Source organism: Oncorhynchus nerka, linkage group LG20 (assembly GCF_034236695.1).
Source record: "Oncorhynchus nerka isolate Pitt River linkage group LG20, Oner_Uvic_2.0, whole genome shotgun sequence".
NCBI classification, from domain to species: Eukaryota; Metazoa; Chordata; class Actinopteri; order Salmoniformes; family Salmonidae; genus Oncorhynchus; species Oncorhynchus nerka.
In genome coordinates this window covers 53,182,476-53,200,085 of record NC_088415.1, presented here as the reverse complement: position 1 = coordinate 53,200,085, position 17,610 = coordinate 53,182,476, and the positions used below count along the sequence as shown (strand labels likewise).

At 44.9% G+C, this 17,610-nt stretch overlaps 1 protein-coding gene across 1 annotated transcript in view; it reads right to left on the bottom strand.

Moving 5' to 3' along the window:
- Positions 1–13,983, bottom strand: part of LOC115102754 (ephrin type-A receptor 4-like) — a 33,745-nt gene extending 19,762 nt beyond the window's left edge. Inside the window, exons 1-4 of the mRNA XM_029623018.2 lie at positions 13,629–13,983; positions 12,138–12,205; positions 11,057–11,365; positions 10,546–10,900 (exon numbers count right to left, since the gene is read on the bottom strand). Coding sequence (XP_029478878.1) covers positions 10,546–10,900; positions 11,057–11,365; positions 12,138–12,205; positions 13,629–13,755 — 859 coding nt within the window. The 5' untranslated portion in view covers positions 13,756–13,983. The remainder of the gene's footprint in view (positions 1–10,545; positions 10,901–11,056; positions 11,366–12,137; positions 12,206–13,628) is intronic.
- Between the last annotated feature and the right edge of the window lie 3,627 nt (positions 13,984–17,610).

The following is a 17,610-nucleotide window of genomic DNA, read 5'->3' as shown; positions in this document are numbered from 1 at the left end:
TCCCTCCCTCTCTGTTTTTCCTCTCTCTCTCCCTCCCTCTCTGTTTTTCCTCTCTCTCTCTTCCTCCCTCTGTTTTTCCTCTCTCTCTCCCTCCCTCTCTGTTTTTCCTCTCTCTCTCCCTCCCTCTCTGTTTTTCCTCTCTCTCTTCCTCCCTCTCTGTTTTTCCTCTCTCTCTTCCTCCCTCTCTGTTTTTCCTCTCTCTCTCCCTCCCTCTCTGTTTTTCCTCTCTCTCTCCCTCCCTCTCTCTCCCCTCCCCTCTCTCTCCCTCCCTCTCTGTTTTCCTCTCTCTCCCTCCCTCTCTGTTTTTCTCTCTCTCTTCCTCCCTCTGTTTTTCCTCTCTCTCCCTCCCTCTCTGTTTTTCCTCTCTCTCCCTCCCTCTCTGTTTTTCCTCTCTCTTCCTCTCCCTCTCTGTTTTTCCTCTCTCTTCCTCTCTCTCTGTTTTTCCTCTCTCTCTCCCTCCCTCTCTGTTTTTCCTCTCTCTCTCCCTCCCTCTCTGTTTTTCCTCTCTCCCTCCCTCTCTCTCCCTCCCTCTCTGTTTTTCCTCTCTCTCTCTTCCTCCCTCTGTTTTTCCTCTCTCTCTCTTCCTCCCTCTGTTTTTCCTCTCTCTCTGTTTTTTCTCTCTCCCTCCCTCTCTGTTTTTCCTCTCTCCCTCCCTCTCTGTTTTTTTTCCTCTCTCTCCCTCCCTCTCTGTTTTTCCTCTCTCCCTCCCTCTCTGTTTTTCCTCTCTTCCTCCCTCTCTGTTTTTCCTCTCTTCCTCCCTCTCTGTTTTTCCTCTCTCCCGCCCTCTCTGTTTTTCCTCTCTCTCTCTTCCTCCCTCTCTGTTTTTCCTCTCTCTCTCCCTCCCTCTCTCCCTCCCTCTCTCCCTCCCTCCCTCTCTCCCTCCCTCCCTCCCTCTCTGTTTTTCCTCTCTCTGGAATGCTTTGAAGATTGTTATTGTTTTTTTTTATAGCTCAATCGATACCAGTTAAGCGCTGACTGCATAAGAACATGCACACACACGCACACTAACACACACAGATAGGAGCCATTCACATCCGTGAACCCTGCTTGTATGGCTCTATGTCAATCACTTTACAGCTGTAGGCCTTGATGTCGACATTTTACATTTGAGTCATTTATCTAGCCGACGCGCTTATCCAGAGTGACGTACAATTAGTTAGTGCATTCTTAAATCTTAAGATGAATGCAGACAACCACGTATCACAGTCGTAGTAAATGCATTTTTCCTCAATACAGAAGTTATCAGAAAGTCAGTGCTAGTTGCAAAAGGCAAGTGCAGGTTTGTTTTTGACTGAGCCCCCGCTATCAATGAGTGAGTGAAGTTCCGGGTATTATAATACTATCTGCAGAGACCTTGGTGTGTGTGTGACACCATAAGGTCGTAAACTGTTGAGGATGGTGGTCTTTGTGAGGGTGCGACAGAGGGGAAAGAGGTGTGGAGAGAGAGAGAGAGAGAGAGAGAGAGCAGCAGTCCACTGTAGCCCTCTCTTATATAGGGCTAATAACGCCTTTATGAGCTGTCATTCCAGGTCAACGCTCACTCTCCCTTTGCAGCACAAACACAAATCATGACACACACACACAAGCCTTTCCCTTCAGAGAGAGGAATGATGAAAAATAGAGAATATCAGAGACTGTGGGGAAAGAGAAGAGAGAGGGACAGAAACATAGAAGATAGGGAATGAGCGAGAGAAAGAAAGAAGGAGTGTTTATGGGTTGGTGGCCACACTCCCTCCCTTTCTTATTCTCTCCCTCTCTCTTTCACCTTCCCTCTGTTCATTGTGAAAAAAAGGGAGAAAGGCAGGATGGGACGGAGACAAAGCCAGCTCACAGCCTTGAGTCCTGCCCTCCTGCTACAATGCAATAGCTCACGGTGTGCCAACAATGTGTGCCAGTGTGGCTGTATGTGTGCCGGTGTGTTTGTGCATGTGTGGGAGATAGATAGAGAGAGTGTGTGTGTGTGTGTGTTCATGTCAACGGCAGGTCAGGTATCGCGTGTCTCTATGATGGACAGCCCCTGGGTCGTCCATCAGACTCAGAGACAGGAGTCCCGCCCAGCAGAACGCACACAGTAGGAGTGTGTGTGTGTGTGTGTGTGTGTGTGAGGGAGGGGGGTGGCAGTTGACAGAGGAGGAAGGACAGTAGGACACACACACACAAACACACGCAGTGTAAACAATCAGATCCTTGGCTCTTGTCTCCAGTCTCCTGATGAGAGCAGCTGAAGCTGCCAGCCAAACCCAGCAGGTAAGGGGTAGACAACTCACATTACTCTCTATTATCCCTAAACTTATTTATTTATTTTTTCTCTCTCTCTCTCTCTCTCTGTGTGTGTGTGTGTGTGTGTGTGTGCAAGAGAGATCCCTCTCCACTCCTGTAGTTTCTCCTTCCCCTTTGCTCTTCATTTGACAGAAAATGCTGAGTTGGGTAGAGTGAGGAAATGAGTGTTGGCTACTTCATTTTTACTACAAACTCCATAAACTGTGTGAGTGAGTAGCACATCTTTGACTATGTACAGACTCAGTGAGCATAGCCTTGCTATTGAGAAAGGCCGCCGAAGGCAGACCTGGCTCTCAAGAGAAGACAGGCTATGTGCACACTGCCCACAAAATGAGGTGGAAACTGAGCTGCACTTCCTAACCTCCTGTCAAACGTATGACCATAGAAACATATATTTCCCTCAGATTACACAGACCCAAAGAATTCGAAAAACGAATCCAATTTTGATAAACTCCCATATCTATTGGGTGAAATACCACAGTATGCAATCACAACAGCAAGATTTGCTGTCACTTGCTTTGGCAATGTAAACATATGTTTCCCATGCAGAGAGAGAGAGAGAGAGAGAGAGAGAGAGAGAGAGAGAGAGAGAGAGAGAGAGAGAGAGAGAGAGAGAGAGAGAGAGAGAGAGAGAGAGAGAGAGAGAGAGAATTGTTGCCGGGGGCGTCTGACATGCTAATATTCTGACTGTCAGTTCCAACCGCCCCTCCCCCAGCCTGGGCACACACACTAAACACTGTGTGAATGTGAAACTAAATCCACCTAGACTAGTGTGTAACTAGCAGGTCTGGGTGACTGATGGAGGAAGAGGAGCGACAAACTCTGTAAATATCCTCCAAGACAACGAGTGTCAACACCTTTCCAATGACAAATGCATTCCACATACAAACACACAGGGCTGTGCTTGCATATCTGTGCGTGCGGTGGTGAGGTAGGAGCTAATCCTGGTTTACCCTAAGGGAAAGGCAGGCTGACAGTCAGACAGACATCTCACTCACTCAGGGGAGCCATATATAACATCTAACCAGGCTCTCATACAGATGTTCTGTTGTGTGTCACTGCAGAGGTGACACATCTGCATTGAGGATCATAGTTCTTCTGGTTAGGAACTCTGATTTTGTTCACAAGCCACAAGAGGAAGTACCGGAACACAAGAGGGATTACGTAATCAGACTAGATTGCAACATTTAAGTAGCTATATTCTGCTACAATGTTGAAGAGCCCCTTGATCACAGAGGAGTGAATGGGACAGGCCTTGGGATCACTAATCTACAATGGTTAACTCTGGAAAAACTCATCTAGTTTTCCCCAGGTCTACCAGGCACCCATAACTCCCTCTGATGTCCATCCCTCCCTCTCATTTATCACTCCATCCATCCATCCATCACTCCGTCCCTCCCTCTATCCATCACCTAGACAGCCGACACACTGGAGCGGTCAGGGGTACTTCCGACTCACAGAGAGAGAGAGAGAGAGAGAGCGAGAGAGAGAGAGGACGACAGGACAGGGTTATAGAGAAACTCACACACACAGGCAGGCACACACACACTGTATGTAATGAGATAGATTTGCATTTTATCTGGATTTGAATTTGCGCAAAAAAAATGAATATGTAAATGACCTAGATGATAGCAATAAAAGGGCACCTTTACTGTTAATGTTTCCCTTTCACTCTCTCCTCTTGTTCTCCCACTCCCTACACCTATCTCATCTCTCTACCGGTCTCCCTCGTCTCTCTCACTCTCTCCTCTTGTTCTCCCACTCCCTACACCTATCTCATCTCTCTATCGGTCTCCCTCGTCTCTCTCACTCTCTCCTCTTGTTCTCCCACTCCCTACACCTATCTCATCTCTCTATCGGTCTCCCTCGTCTCTCTCACTCTCTCCTCTTGTTCTCCCACACCTATCTCATCTCTCTATCGGTCTCCCTCGTCTCTCTCACTCTCTCCTCTTGTTCTCCCACTCCCTACACCTATCTCATCTCTCTATCGGTCTCCCTCGTCTCTCTCACTCTCTCCTCTTGTTCTCCCACTCCCTACACCTATCTCATCTCTCTATCGGTCTCCCTCGTCTCTCTCACTCTCTCCTCTTGTTCTCCCACTCCCTACACCTATCTCATCTCTCTATCGGTCTCCCTCGTCTCTCTCACTCTCTCCTCTTGTTCTCCCACTCCCTACACCTATCTCATCTCTCTACCGGTCTCCCTCGTCTCTCTCACTCTCTCTCTTCTCTTCTCTTCTCTTCTCTTTCAGTAGACAGGTGATGATCATGTATTCAGTATTCTCCCACAGAGAGAAGCAGACAGGATATGAATATTCAGACTGCCAATACCTTTTGTGTTACAGACACAGAAGGAGAAGCAACACACAGCACTGTGATCACACACACATTTCCAAAGTAATATCCATATTCAACGGGTGTTGAGTGTTCGTAAATATGTCAGTTATTCTGCGCTCTGGCACACTCAGATGAGAGTGCTCTGAAATCAGAGTAGATCGCCAGAGCGAATTTACCAGCTACGTCTATCAACAGTTGTCGCAGTGACATTCTATTGAAATGGTTACTTGCATAGTGGAGTATTTTGAAGCTAGGGGGCACTATTTTTAGTTTTGGAAAAATAACGTTCCCAAAGTAAACCGCCTATTTCTCAGGACCAGATGCTAGAATATGCATATAATTGACAGCTTAGGATAGAAAACACTCTAAAGTTTCCAAAACTGTAAAAATATTGTCTGTGAATATAACAGAACTGATATTGCAGGCGAAATCCTGAGAAAAATCCAATCAGGAAGTGACTCATTTTGAAACCCCTGTCTTTCTATGCATCCCTATTGCCCATTGAAAGGGATATCAACCAGATTCCTTTTTCTGTGGCTTCCCTAAGGTGTCAACAGCCTTTAGACGTAGTTTCAGGCCTTTATTTTGAAGAATGAGCGTAAACGTCCACATTGCGTAAGTGGTCAGTTGTTGGCTCAGTGTGATTTTAAACAGAGAGGTAGCCATTTTTCCTCCCGGTCTTACTGAAAAACCAACTGTCCCGGTTGATATATTATCGAATAGATATTTGAAAAACACCTTGAGGATTGATTATAAAAAACGTTTGCCATGTTTCTGTCGATATTATGGATATAATTTGGAATTTTTGTCTGTGTTGTCGTGACCGCTATTTCCGGTGGATTCATAGGCATAACGCATCAAACTAACGAAGGTATTTGGATATAAAAAATATCTTTATGGAACAAAAGGAACATTTGCAGTCTTGTGAGTGAAAACATCTGAAGCTCAACAAAGGTAAACGATTAATTTGATTGCTTTTCTGATTTTCGTGACCAAGTTACCTGCCGCTAGGTGTACATAATGTTTTTCTGGTATATCGACAAACTTACACACGCTCATTGTTTTCGCTGTAAAGCATCATTTCAAAATCTGAGACGACGGGGTGATTAACAAAAGGCTAAGCTGTGCTTCGCTATATTTCACTTGTGATTTCATGAATATGAATATTTTCTAGTAAGATTATTTGACCGTTGCGCTATGCTATTTAGCGTAGTTGATGACAATTATCCCGGATCCGGGGGGGAGGGTCCAAGAGGTTAAGCCATGTAGCTACCTGCATGAATCTGCAGGTAGCTAACCAGCCAGGTTCAATGTTGGCTAGCTAACACTAGGCTATAACTAGCAAAGCAAATGGCTCTGAGATATGTATAATAAGATCTTACATGTAACGTCAGCTAGCGAGCCAGCCAGCTAACGTTAGCTAGCTAGCTAACAGTACACTTGAACTTGAAATGAAAATGACTTTGTCAAAATTAGAAACGTGTAATATCTGAAAATGTGGCTAGCTAGACTATCTTACCCATATACATCATGGATGGGCGCTTCTCCCTATCAAGGATGCCATGGCTGCCCTTAGTATGAAGATGTAATCCGGAGATAAGTGTTTTCTCCATCTCCTTAGCTATTGTACTCTATTCTACGGATTTCAAAACTCGGTCCTCCAGAAAGTGGCTCTCCTGTGCTCTCCTGTGAAGTAGTGACCCGTGACATACGCCTAGTTTCCTGAAACGAGACACATTTATGTCTTCACAGAATAGAATAGGTTCACTTTTGTACTATGAAAGATAGTAAATTGACATAGGCTAGTTATTTTGCCATTTGGTAGGCCTACTCATCATATTGGCTGATGAAAAGTAAATGTGGGGAGTTCTTCCAATATCTTCAATATGTACCTCGGAATTGGATATGGACACGCGCATTTGTGTCCCCGATGTGTCTGTCTTCACTTGTAGCCTGTGAGAAAAACCTGATCACTTGAGGGAGAGCCATGTGAGTGAGAGGTGCTTCGGAACATGCAGCACTCCAGGCCAAGGGCACAATGGCCACTGGCCGCAAATGGCATGGATATTTTTATGGTGCATTACGGCCAAACAAAGGGGACGCCGCAGGGAAATTCAAGCCGTTATCAAGTGCTTGTCTAATTGTGAATGAGAGACTGATGAAATGTGTACAGCCTGCGCAAAAAAAACAAAGCAGAGCTAATGCCTTTGAAGCCACTTTTTTCAAATCATCAATAGACTCGCATCATGCAGCCTTACAATGTATTAAACATCAAAACATATCGCCCAACGTTTGTAGAACAACTAAAGTTACATTTCTTTGTTAACCGCTCAACATAGAATAGCCGCATATGTGCACTCCTTCAAATCGTTTGGAGGAAATATCCTTTCTATTTAATTCAACTTAGTTCAAGTGTATTCTTCACACTATAATCTAAAATAATGCCACAAAATTCTAAGCTAATCTCGTCTGCTAAATGAACGAGTGTAGCCCACAGCCATTTGGCACAGCCAGATCAGGGCCTAACAAAAGGACAACTTCTGTTCTTCTGAAATAGACTAATCATGTTTCTTAACACCTGTCTAAAAATATATTGAATTTATTGTGAAGGTGTAGGCTATATTACATCAGTTATTTGATTGACAATCACCGGTTGACAAAATGTTGTGACAGGATACACATGAGTATCCTTGATGAAAGGTGGCCATTCGACCCAACCCGAATCGACCCAACCACTCAACCATTGCATCGGTTTCCGTGTCAAGAGAGAGGACGGAGGAGAGAGGGTGGAAGACAGACTTTTGCTCAAGTGAGAAAATGCTTATGTCACCTGAGCGAGCGAAACAGCGCCCCACTGTCTTACTATGTGTAGCCCATGTAAGAGTACGACATGTCATGCACATGGGCTACACATACTGAGGCAGATGGGTGCTGTTTCGCTCGGGTGCTTTATCTGGTATTGTTGCGTCTATGTCGACGTGCGTCTCAGTCAAATAAATGATCAATATTTAAATATTTTATTTGGATGGGCAAGGAGGTACAGTAGGGCGGGCTAGGCCCCCTAAGGCACACCCATAACGCTGGCCCTGTCTCTCTCTCTGGCCATCTCTCTCTACACACACACACAATACACACACATACACACACACACACACACACATAACCAAATCCTCTGTTGGTTGAGTTACTGAAGGTGCACCGGAGTGAGTTGCAGTTATAAAGTCTCTCTGACGTCGATCACACTTGGACAACCGCCACCATGCATCTTATTAAATCTCATTTCAGGTCTCTCTCTATCCCTCTCTTACTCACTTTATTTCACCTCTCCCTCCACACAGTGTCTTCGGAAAGTATCCAGACCCCTTGACTTGTTCCACATTTTGTTACGTTACAGCCTTGTTCTAATATGGATGAAATGTGTTTTTCTCAGCAATCTACACACAGTACTCCATAATGACAAAGCAAAGAAAAAAACAGAAATACCTTATTTACACAAGTATTCAGACCCTTTGCTATGAGACTCGAAATTGAGCTCAGGTGCATCCCTTCCAAGACTCAGACCATGAGAAACAAGAATCTCTGGTCCAATTAAACCAAGATTGAACTCTTTGGCCTGAATGGCAAGCGTCACGTCTGGCACCATCCCTACGGTGAAGCATGGTGGTGACAGCACCATGCTGTGGGGATGTTTTTCAGCGGCAGGGACTGGGAGACTAGTCAGGATCGAGGGAAAGATGAACGGGGCAAAGTACAGAGAGATCCTTGATGAAAACCTGTTCCAGAGCGCTCAGGGCCTCAGACTGGGGTGAGTGTTCCCCTTCCAACAGGACAACGACCCTAAGCACACAGCCAAGACAATGCAGGAGTGGCTTCGGGACAAGTTTCTGAATGTCCTTGAGCGGCCAAGCCAGAGTCCGGACTTGAACCCGATCTCTGGAGACACCTGCAAATAGCTGTGCAGCCACGTTCCCCATCCAACCTGACAGAGCTTGAGAGGATCTGCAGAGAGGAATGGGAGAAACTCCCCAAATACAGGTGTGCCAAGCTTGTAGCGTCATACCCCAAAAGACTTGAGGCTGTAATCGCTGCCAAAGGTTCTTCAACAAAGTACTGAGTAAAGGGTCTGAATACTTATGCAAATGTGATATTTTATTTATAAAATAAAAAAAATAGTTGCAAGAATTTGTAAAAAACAGTTTTTGCTTTGTCATGATAGGGTATTGTGTGTAGATGTATGAGGGGAAAAAATTATTAAATACATTTTAGAACAAGGCTGTAATGTAACAAAATGTGGAAAAAGTCAAGGGGTCTGAATACTTTCCCGAAGGCACTGTATATCGCACACAAACACATATACACACTGCAGAAATGAGAAACACACACACACAGATAACGCCCACATAGGACACCCAGTAATAGCAGCAGATGAGCAACCACAGCTGAACAAAGTCCCTCTAAAAAGGCGCCGTCAAAACTCTAACAAAACTCTTAACAAAACGCAGAGATCCTTTTTCATTCCGGAGTCTGGCTGTCCCATTCACATTTAAACCACCTCTGTTTGTCTCTCCTCCCCTTCTCTGTCCCCTCCCTTGCTTCCTCTCCTCCCAGCCCGAATCACAGCTATCAGAGTTTTGACGTCTTTATCAACCTCGGTCATGACCCTGCCCTTCACAACTTAACAGTGTGTATGTGTGTGTGTGTGTGTGTGTGTCTGTCAACGTTTTTGACGGCTTCATCAAGCCTGGTCATGACCCTGCTCTTAAAGGTGTGTGTGTGTATGTGCGTGTGTGGGGGTAAGGGGGTAAGGTTGGGGGTAAGGGACATTGGGGGATATAGTTGAGGGGAGCGGGGGGGGTAACCTCTCTTATGTTTGTGTTCTTGCCCCTGTGTGAGCCCACTGCACCAATTGGGGGGGGCTATCATTGATGCCTTATGCCTTAAATGGCCTCCTTATAGAACCCCCTCTCTATTCACAAACTAATTCCTCCTTCCTTTCCTCCCCCTCTCACTCTCCAATCCTCCCCCCCTGCTCCACCTCTATCCTCCGGTATCTCTCTGCACTGCTCTATTTCTCTGTCTCTTTATAGCACTCTGTAGCGCTAAACAGTCTTCTACTCATTCCCTGCCTCGCTTTGTCGTTTCTCTCTCCCTATTGGTCACCCGTCCATTGTTTGCAGTCCGCTAATTGATATGACGGAGAGACTTAATCTAGGGTCCAATCGGTCATCAAGCCTGACAGTGTATTGGCAAATCACTAGAGCACTCCAATCCTGAGTGGGCTGTTTCAACTTAGAGTGGGGAAAAGGAAATACTTAAAAAGAGCTAGTCCTTCACTTCAGTTCAAAGGTGATCAGAGTCAAGAGTCTAGTTAAATCTTGTTAAAGAAAACAGCCTTTAAGACGTCATTAACTCTGCTATGGATAAAGAGAGGGAGGTCTGGATGGAGAGAGAGGGAGGGAGAGAAGCTGGTGTCTGTCAAATACAGAAACGTTTGATAGCTGTCCCTTTCTCTACTATCACAGACACACACCTTCTGCTCGGGTCCGCAGGCCTTTAAAAGTTGAAGCTGTTTGTTATATAATTAGCCTGCTGGGATGGCCATAATAAATAGGGTTGAGAGAATAGACCCACAGCTGTATATCATACCCTACTGAAGCACTGACGCTCAACTGGTGTGTGTGTGTGTGTGTGTGTGTGTGTGTGTGTTGAACAGAGACTCTCTATTCAGAGAGAGTAATGGTGTGCTATAAAACTGTCTTCAGAACGTCTGTTCCCTCCAGTCTCGCCTATTTCCCTCACTCTCTCTTCCAGAGGTCCAAGAGCTGATGACTTAACTTTAGCTCAGTCGCCTAAGTGCATACGCCCGGGGGTTCGATACAATTTAGAAGAAAATGTGGTCTTTAAATTAAAAGTAAATCAAATGCCTTACCCTGACAGGCTCCGCTTTTCTCCTCGTATCCCAAGTTACAGACACACCCTCCAATGGGGACCAGCCATTCCCCGTCTGCGCCACAATACATCTTGGGCTCCTCCCTCTCGTCTGATTGGTTCACGCACGACCCCCTGACCTCCACTAACGAGGAAGTGTCAGCTCCGGTGTTGGTATCTGGGAAGGTTGCTAAGTTGCGGACAGTGAGGGGGCAGGTCTTGTAGAAGACACGTACGGAAACCAGAGCGATGCAGGCGCCAACATCCTGGAACGCCAGGTAGAAACCCTTCCGGGTTGTGACCTTTACGTCACGCACCTCAGTGTTCAGCTTCATGATGCGGTCCCCAATGTCCACCTGATCATAGTAATAACATCATTACTGATAATAAATAGCCATAAGAACACAACAATGTTCCTTCATTGTAATTTTCACATTGAAAAAACATAATCAAACACACCATCAGATCTTAAAATGTAACAAAGAGATTAAAAACAAACCAAGGCTCCTAACCTGAGTGAAGCTCTCGTCGGCTGCCACGGTGTCGATCTTGAGAAAGTTGCTCTCTCTGATGTAGTGCTCTCTGTCGTTGTTAGACTCATAGTAGTAAAGGTTGAAGGTCTCCTTACAGGTGCCGGTGACTCCAGGCAGGCTGTTACAGTCCCGGAGGGTGAACTTGATCTCGACGTAGATGCGCTGCGCTCCAGACCGAGGGATCCAGTCGGTTCTAAGCCAGTTGCTCTGGCTGGGTTCCATCACGTTACACACCTGGTACGTTCTGATAGGGACGTTCTTCTCATCCATGATGCTTACCTCCTCCCACTGGGAACACACACATTCTGATCATTAGACCAAAGTCATTTCTAGTCATTAATCAGCTTCAGTGATGACAAAACCTTCCATGCGTTTATCTTGGATAGTTTATCAAGGACGTTTTATGGAGTTACATGGTGACCTTGCCTAACTATGGCATCTTATTACCATGGAATAATAATGTGGCCTCCCACTCCCTGCTGGTGAGAGCTTTAGACGAACCGAGCCAGAGACGGTGTGTGTGTAGAGGTGCTCTATAGGAGCTGTCATAGAGTATGACTCCAAGTTTTATTCCCTCCTTTGGAGTCTTTGTTGAAGGACAGAAATCACAGCTGTCACAGTCGTAAAGCTGGACACGGGCCCCGACTGTGATGTGGAGAGGGGTTTGTGTGTGCGTACGTGCGTGTGCGCGCGTAAGCAATGGGTGGAGGGGGGGGGGGTACGCTGGCAATCAAAGGGCTCAGTGTGTGGGGACCAGGACCTTGTCAATCAAGCAGTTCAGTAAAAGAAAGTGAGCACAGGGAGACTGGAGAGGAGTCAAGTTCACCAATAACTCTTAAACTAACAAAGAGGCTGGCGGGAGTGAAAGTGAGCGCGAGAGAGGGTGTGCTTGCAATGAAGACAGAGGGAGATGAGACTGCAGTAGAATGCCGTCTAGCTTGGATTATAGGGTATTTCAAAAAAATATATACTCACCCATAGTCTACCTGTGTACAACTATGCATTATAAAACACATATTCTCACTGAAATAGGTTATTTTGTCTCGGCAGGACCACATACCCCTCCTTCTGTTGGACTTGCCGCCCATTTCAGCTCGCCAGGAACTGTCCTTGTGTCCAGTAACGTCTCTGAAACACACAGTTACAAACAGGTACGGAAGGTGATTTCCACTTTCCATTGGCAGTACACTCCTAGGCTCAAGAAGAACCCTACACTCCTAGGCTCAAGAAGAACCCTACACTCCTAGGCTCAAGAAGAACCCTACACTCCTAGGCTCAAGAAGAACCCTACACTCCTAGGCTCAAGAAGAACCCTACACTCCTAGGCTCAAGAAGAACCCTACACTCCTAGGCTCAAGAAGAACCCTACACTCCTAGGCTCAAGAAGAACCCTACACTCCTAGGCTCAAGAAGAACCCTACACTCCTAGGCTCAAGAAGAACCCTACACTCCTAGGCTCAAGAAGAACCCGTAAATAGTGTATTCATACAGATGCAGACATGGAAAGAAAATGATAAGATTGAAAAAATATCACAAACAGACAGACTATCGCAAATATACTGGAACGAATGTATAGATTTTGGGCTAAACTTTACACATATAGCTCGCCCATGACACTGTGTTGGGATTAACTAGTGCCCCTGTACATTTAAAAAAAAATTAACTAGGCAGGTCAGTTAATTAAGAACATTTTTATTTTTTACAATGACAGCCTACACCAGTCAAACACAGACGACGCTGGGCCAATTGCGCACCGCCCTATGGGACTCCAAGTCAATGCCGGTTGCGATACATCCTGGATTCAAACCAGGGTGTCTGTAGTGACACCTGAAGCAATGAGATGCAGTGCCTTAGACCACTGCAACATTGACTCTGTACCGGTATGCCCTATATATAGCCTTGCTATTGTTATTTTACTGCTACTCTATTATTATTTGCTACTATAATTTCTTATTTTTTACTTAAACCTGCATTGTTAGTTAAGGGCTTGTAAGTAAGATTTTCACTGTAATGTCTGTATTCGGCATATGTGACAAATACAATTTGATTTGATTTGGGATAAAAACCCGTAGCGCAAAGGCCGTAGGTCACTGCTGAAACCGAAAATGTTTTGACGTTTTACTTGTTAGAAATGTGCCATTTGTCAGAATCTGGAGGTTTAATTTGTGCCCCTGTTCAAACTGCTTTCGGCTGAGCAGGCTACTGACTGCATAACATTGAAATTCAGCTAAAATTACAAAGAAAGATAGTTTGGGAGGCAACCACATACATGTTTTGGATTGCAGTGATTGCGATTATCATTCATCATTCTAAGCTTGTGAAACAAATGGTTGGATAAAAGTCCAATTGAAAGAGGAACAACTTAATGTACATACTTGAACTCCCAAGTATGTAACATGCGAAATAAGAAACAGCAGTTTCCAATAGTGCCCGAATATGAAGGGATAAAAACGGACCCTCAATTAAGACACGTTAAGTAGCCTAACCAAATATTTCGGAGAACCGTACCCTCCCTTAAGCCTAAACAATTGCAAAACACTGATTTCCTTACCTTCGTTAGGTGGATACACTCGAGCGGTGGAAATAACTGTAAACATCCATATGAACGCACAAGTTGTTTTGCAAAAACTCGCAGCCATTTGTGCTGTATGGAAGTGTCTCCGTTTAGCTCCGCGCATCCCTGTCGGAAAACTGTGTGTGTGTGTGGGAATGATATACTTGGAACGCTGTGGGCAAAAGGAGGTCCTCTCTCGCTCCCTCTGACGCAGTTGAAGGTATCTTCTCTTCTCTGGTCAGTGGTATGTCGCTGGCATAGGGTGTACGTGTTTGTCAACGTGTGAGTTGTTATATGTCATATGTGTAGATTATGTTGTAATGTCTGCGTGTTTTTACTGTTTTACCTGTGCTCCTGGCAATTAAGTCACTGACAGTCGTGTGACAACATCACACTAAGCCCGCGTCATTGATTCGTCATGATGAGCCAATATAACGTGATCGTTTCGATAAATCAACATACAAGCTTTTAACGAAACATATGTAGTATGTGACAAATAATAACCTTTTTTTTTTGGGATTGAATAGGACTAATTTAAGATAGAAAACTGCTTATAGATTGAAACAAAAGTGATAGATGAAATAGTGTGCTGTTGGCTATATGTTGTCGCTTTGGAACTGGGAACACATCAAATATGAAGATCACTTCCCACTGGGCAAAAACTGGTTGAACCAGCATTTCGTATTTTTTTTCACCCAACTGTTAACCTAAGTCCAATGGCATAATGACCTTTTTTTGTTGATTTCACATTCAATTCATGTTAGTTGAAATGTAAATCAAAACTAGACGTTGAACTGACATTCGTCCCAGTCAGTAGGTTGTTTGTTGCTTGCTGCATTTACAATGACTCACTGACAAGGATGCAGGAAAAACAAGAGGGAGATAGCGCCCCCTGTCTTTAGCTAATATCTCTCTCTCTACCTGACGCTATTCCATTGGGAGTGAGATCTGGGGTGATGCTGATTAATCTCAATAGCCTAAGGCCAGGGATGGGTAGGTTCCTTTCTAAATGTAATCAGTTACTGTTACTAGTTATCTGTCCAAAAATTGTGATCAAAAACGTAACATTTGGATTACCCAAATTCAGCAATGTAATCTAATTACGTCAGGTTGTGGTTCGATCGATGGGCCAGTAACCAAAAGATTGCTAAATCAAATCCCCGAGCTGACAAGGTAAAAATATGTTGCTCTGCCCCTGAACACGACAGTTAACCCAGTGTTTCCTCGTATGCTGCCATTGTAAATAAGAATTTGTTCCTAACTGACTTGCCTGGTTAAATAAAGGTAGAGTAACATTTAGTTACTTTGAGATGACTTTCCCCTTAAGAGGCAAGAAGACAAAAATGTATGTTACCAATGGAACGACATCTAAATGTAATTTTATGGGTTGGTTATGTAGGCTTCTTCTAACCCTTTGCTTTCTAACACATATAATAATAATATTACATTATATCTTCACTTTAATGTATATAATTTATAAATCCCAAAATGGATGTAGCAACTACAGATTGCCCCTTTAAGGCTATCAAATGTGTGCGAGTTTGTGTCCATTAGGCCAATGGAAATAGATTGAGCAATAAAAGCTCCACTTTTATTTCATAGGCTGGGATCCGCACTATGCAGCTGTTGCAAGAGCACATTTTTTTTCACTGACTGTCCACTGGTTTCAAAAACAATGATTGATAGGCAGCTTAAACGTCCTGAATTCAACCATTATTGGGTTCAAATGCACATTTAAATTTGTGAACAGCCATCCACAACAACCACAATCCGTAAAGTGCAAATAGCTAAATGAGAGAACAGCAGTGTGATTCACATCAATGCACTTTGTAAATATCATTAATAAGTGATATCCATATCGCCGTAGTCTACACCACCGCTGTCATCCTTACCTCCAAGCGTTTATTCAAGTTGGATAATCTTAGGATGCCGACAGCAGTCGCACCATTGGAAGACATAGCTTGGACTGTGGCCTACAAAAGCCTATTCCTGCTATTGTTACACGATCCGTCAAACCCATTAGGTGTGTCGTCATAGTGATCTCTGACTTGTGGTCAATTTGTAAGTCGCTCTGGATAAGAGCGTCTGCTAAATGACTTAAATGTAAAATGTAAATGGTCAGACTCACTCAGGTGGAACAAACATACATTTGCACCTTTTTTCAATGTTGATTTGAATGTCATTGAGAAAACAGAGAAGTGTCAAATATTTTTTTTCCCAAATATCCTTTCTGAATTTAAAAGTAATCCTCAAAGAAATCATCTAGTTTTTCAAAAGTATCTGTAATCCGGCTACAGTGTTTTTCCGAGTAACGTAACGGATTACAGTTACATATTTGTTGTAATCCCTTACATGTAACAGATTACATGTAATCCATTACTCCCCAACCCTGCCTAAGGCAATGGACAACTACACAATAAGAACAGTGACACTGTCAACATAAAAAGGGTCTGAATACCAGAAACGTTGCCGTAACAGGACACGCGCACCACCGTGCCATAACGATCCAGACCTCTTGGCAAAGGTCATACTATGCTTACATCGACCGTATACAGGTAGTCCACCGAGGCAGGCACGCACCGCAGCCATTATTACACACTCTGTTCGGAAATAAAGTCTGCCTCCATCCTGTGCAGGCTGTAATAGCGTTGAGGAAGAACAAAGAGAGGGGTTTGCGTCCTCCCACACCTTCTCTCTCTCAATGGAGCGGCTGCACAAAGCAACACAGTGGATGTCTCTTAAGAGAAGAGACACAGGTCTTTTACTATAGCCTGTTACAGCTGTTTATCCCAACCCCGACTTGGTAGTCCACGATCTTTAATTCCGTCCTGTCCACGTCTAATATTGCTTTCGACCGGGTCACGCGAGTTGCGTGTGTTTTGTTAAGAGCTCTACCTAGGGAGTTTGCGATGTCGACTAGAGGCCTTTTGTCATATTGAAACGTGTTCAACCTCGAGTGAGAGTGTGTAACTTTTGTGCTGACCTCAATTTAGAGACGGAGGGAGAATTTATTGTGTGTGAGACCTGTATATGTCAATTGTATGCGTGTTCGCCATACACTTTCCATCTCGGTGCATGGGGCCATTCTCAGGTCCGGGCGGGGCCCTTAGCACAGGGTGCTGTGTGTTTGTGTTTCTCCAGGGTCCTATTCTGAACGCCTTTGTGTCATTTCGGTTGCTCAGGCGAAACCATCCCGTCCCCCATAATGCACCATAATGAAACCAGGAAGAGCATCTGGTGCTTTGAGACCGAAACCCATCGCCTCACATCGACCCGTCACTCACCGCCGCAGACCATAATGCCGTTTTCACCACCTCATTTTCCTCCAAACCCACGACAGACTGCGCATTCACAAAGACCCAATTAGCCGAGAGCGGGTGGCAGCTTCGCTGTGGAGTCGGTGTCCAATCACATCGAGCCGTGGAGGGCAGGGGCCTATCGAACGCGGGTGCCAGTGGGCAGACCCTCGCCACGGGTCGGAGGTGACACAGTGACATTATGGAGTTGCAGGCCGTTGTTCAGGCTCGTTTGTGTCAGTGTAGTTTTGATTGATGACCGTCGTGATGGTGTTCCCATTCTCCTGTGGGATTCCCAGATCTGAAGAGTGAACTCCCACTGCGGCCCCGAGCCTTCGGCCCCCACACACATGTTTTGTTCCTATAGGGCCCCAGATGGCTCCTACTGCCCACACATCTATATTGTGTGTGTGTGTGTGAGAGAGTGTGTGTATGTGTGTGTGTGTGAGCACCCCTTAACCCCTAGGGATACTTTACCTTCCCCTAATTACTAGAAAGCTTAAACCCACCAAACCCACTAACCCCCAGAAGAGCTCCTGAAGCCACAGTGAAGTCATCTTGGCTCTCTCCAAACCCCCTCCTCAAATCTCCAACTAACTCCTCATGCCTCCCACAGACACCATCGGGTACTCGTCATAGAAGTAGTGATAAAAGGAGTCATGGGGAGAAGTTCACAGAAGGGC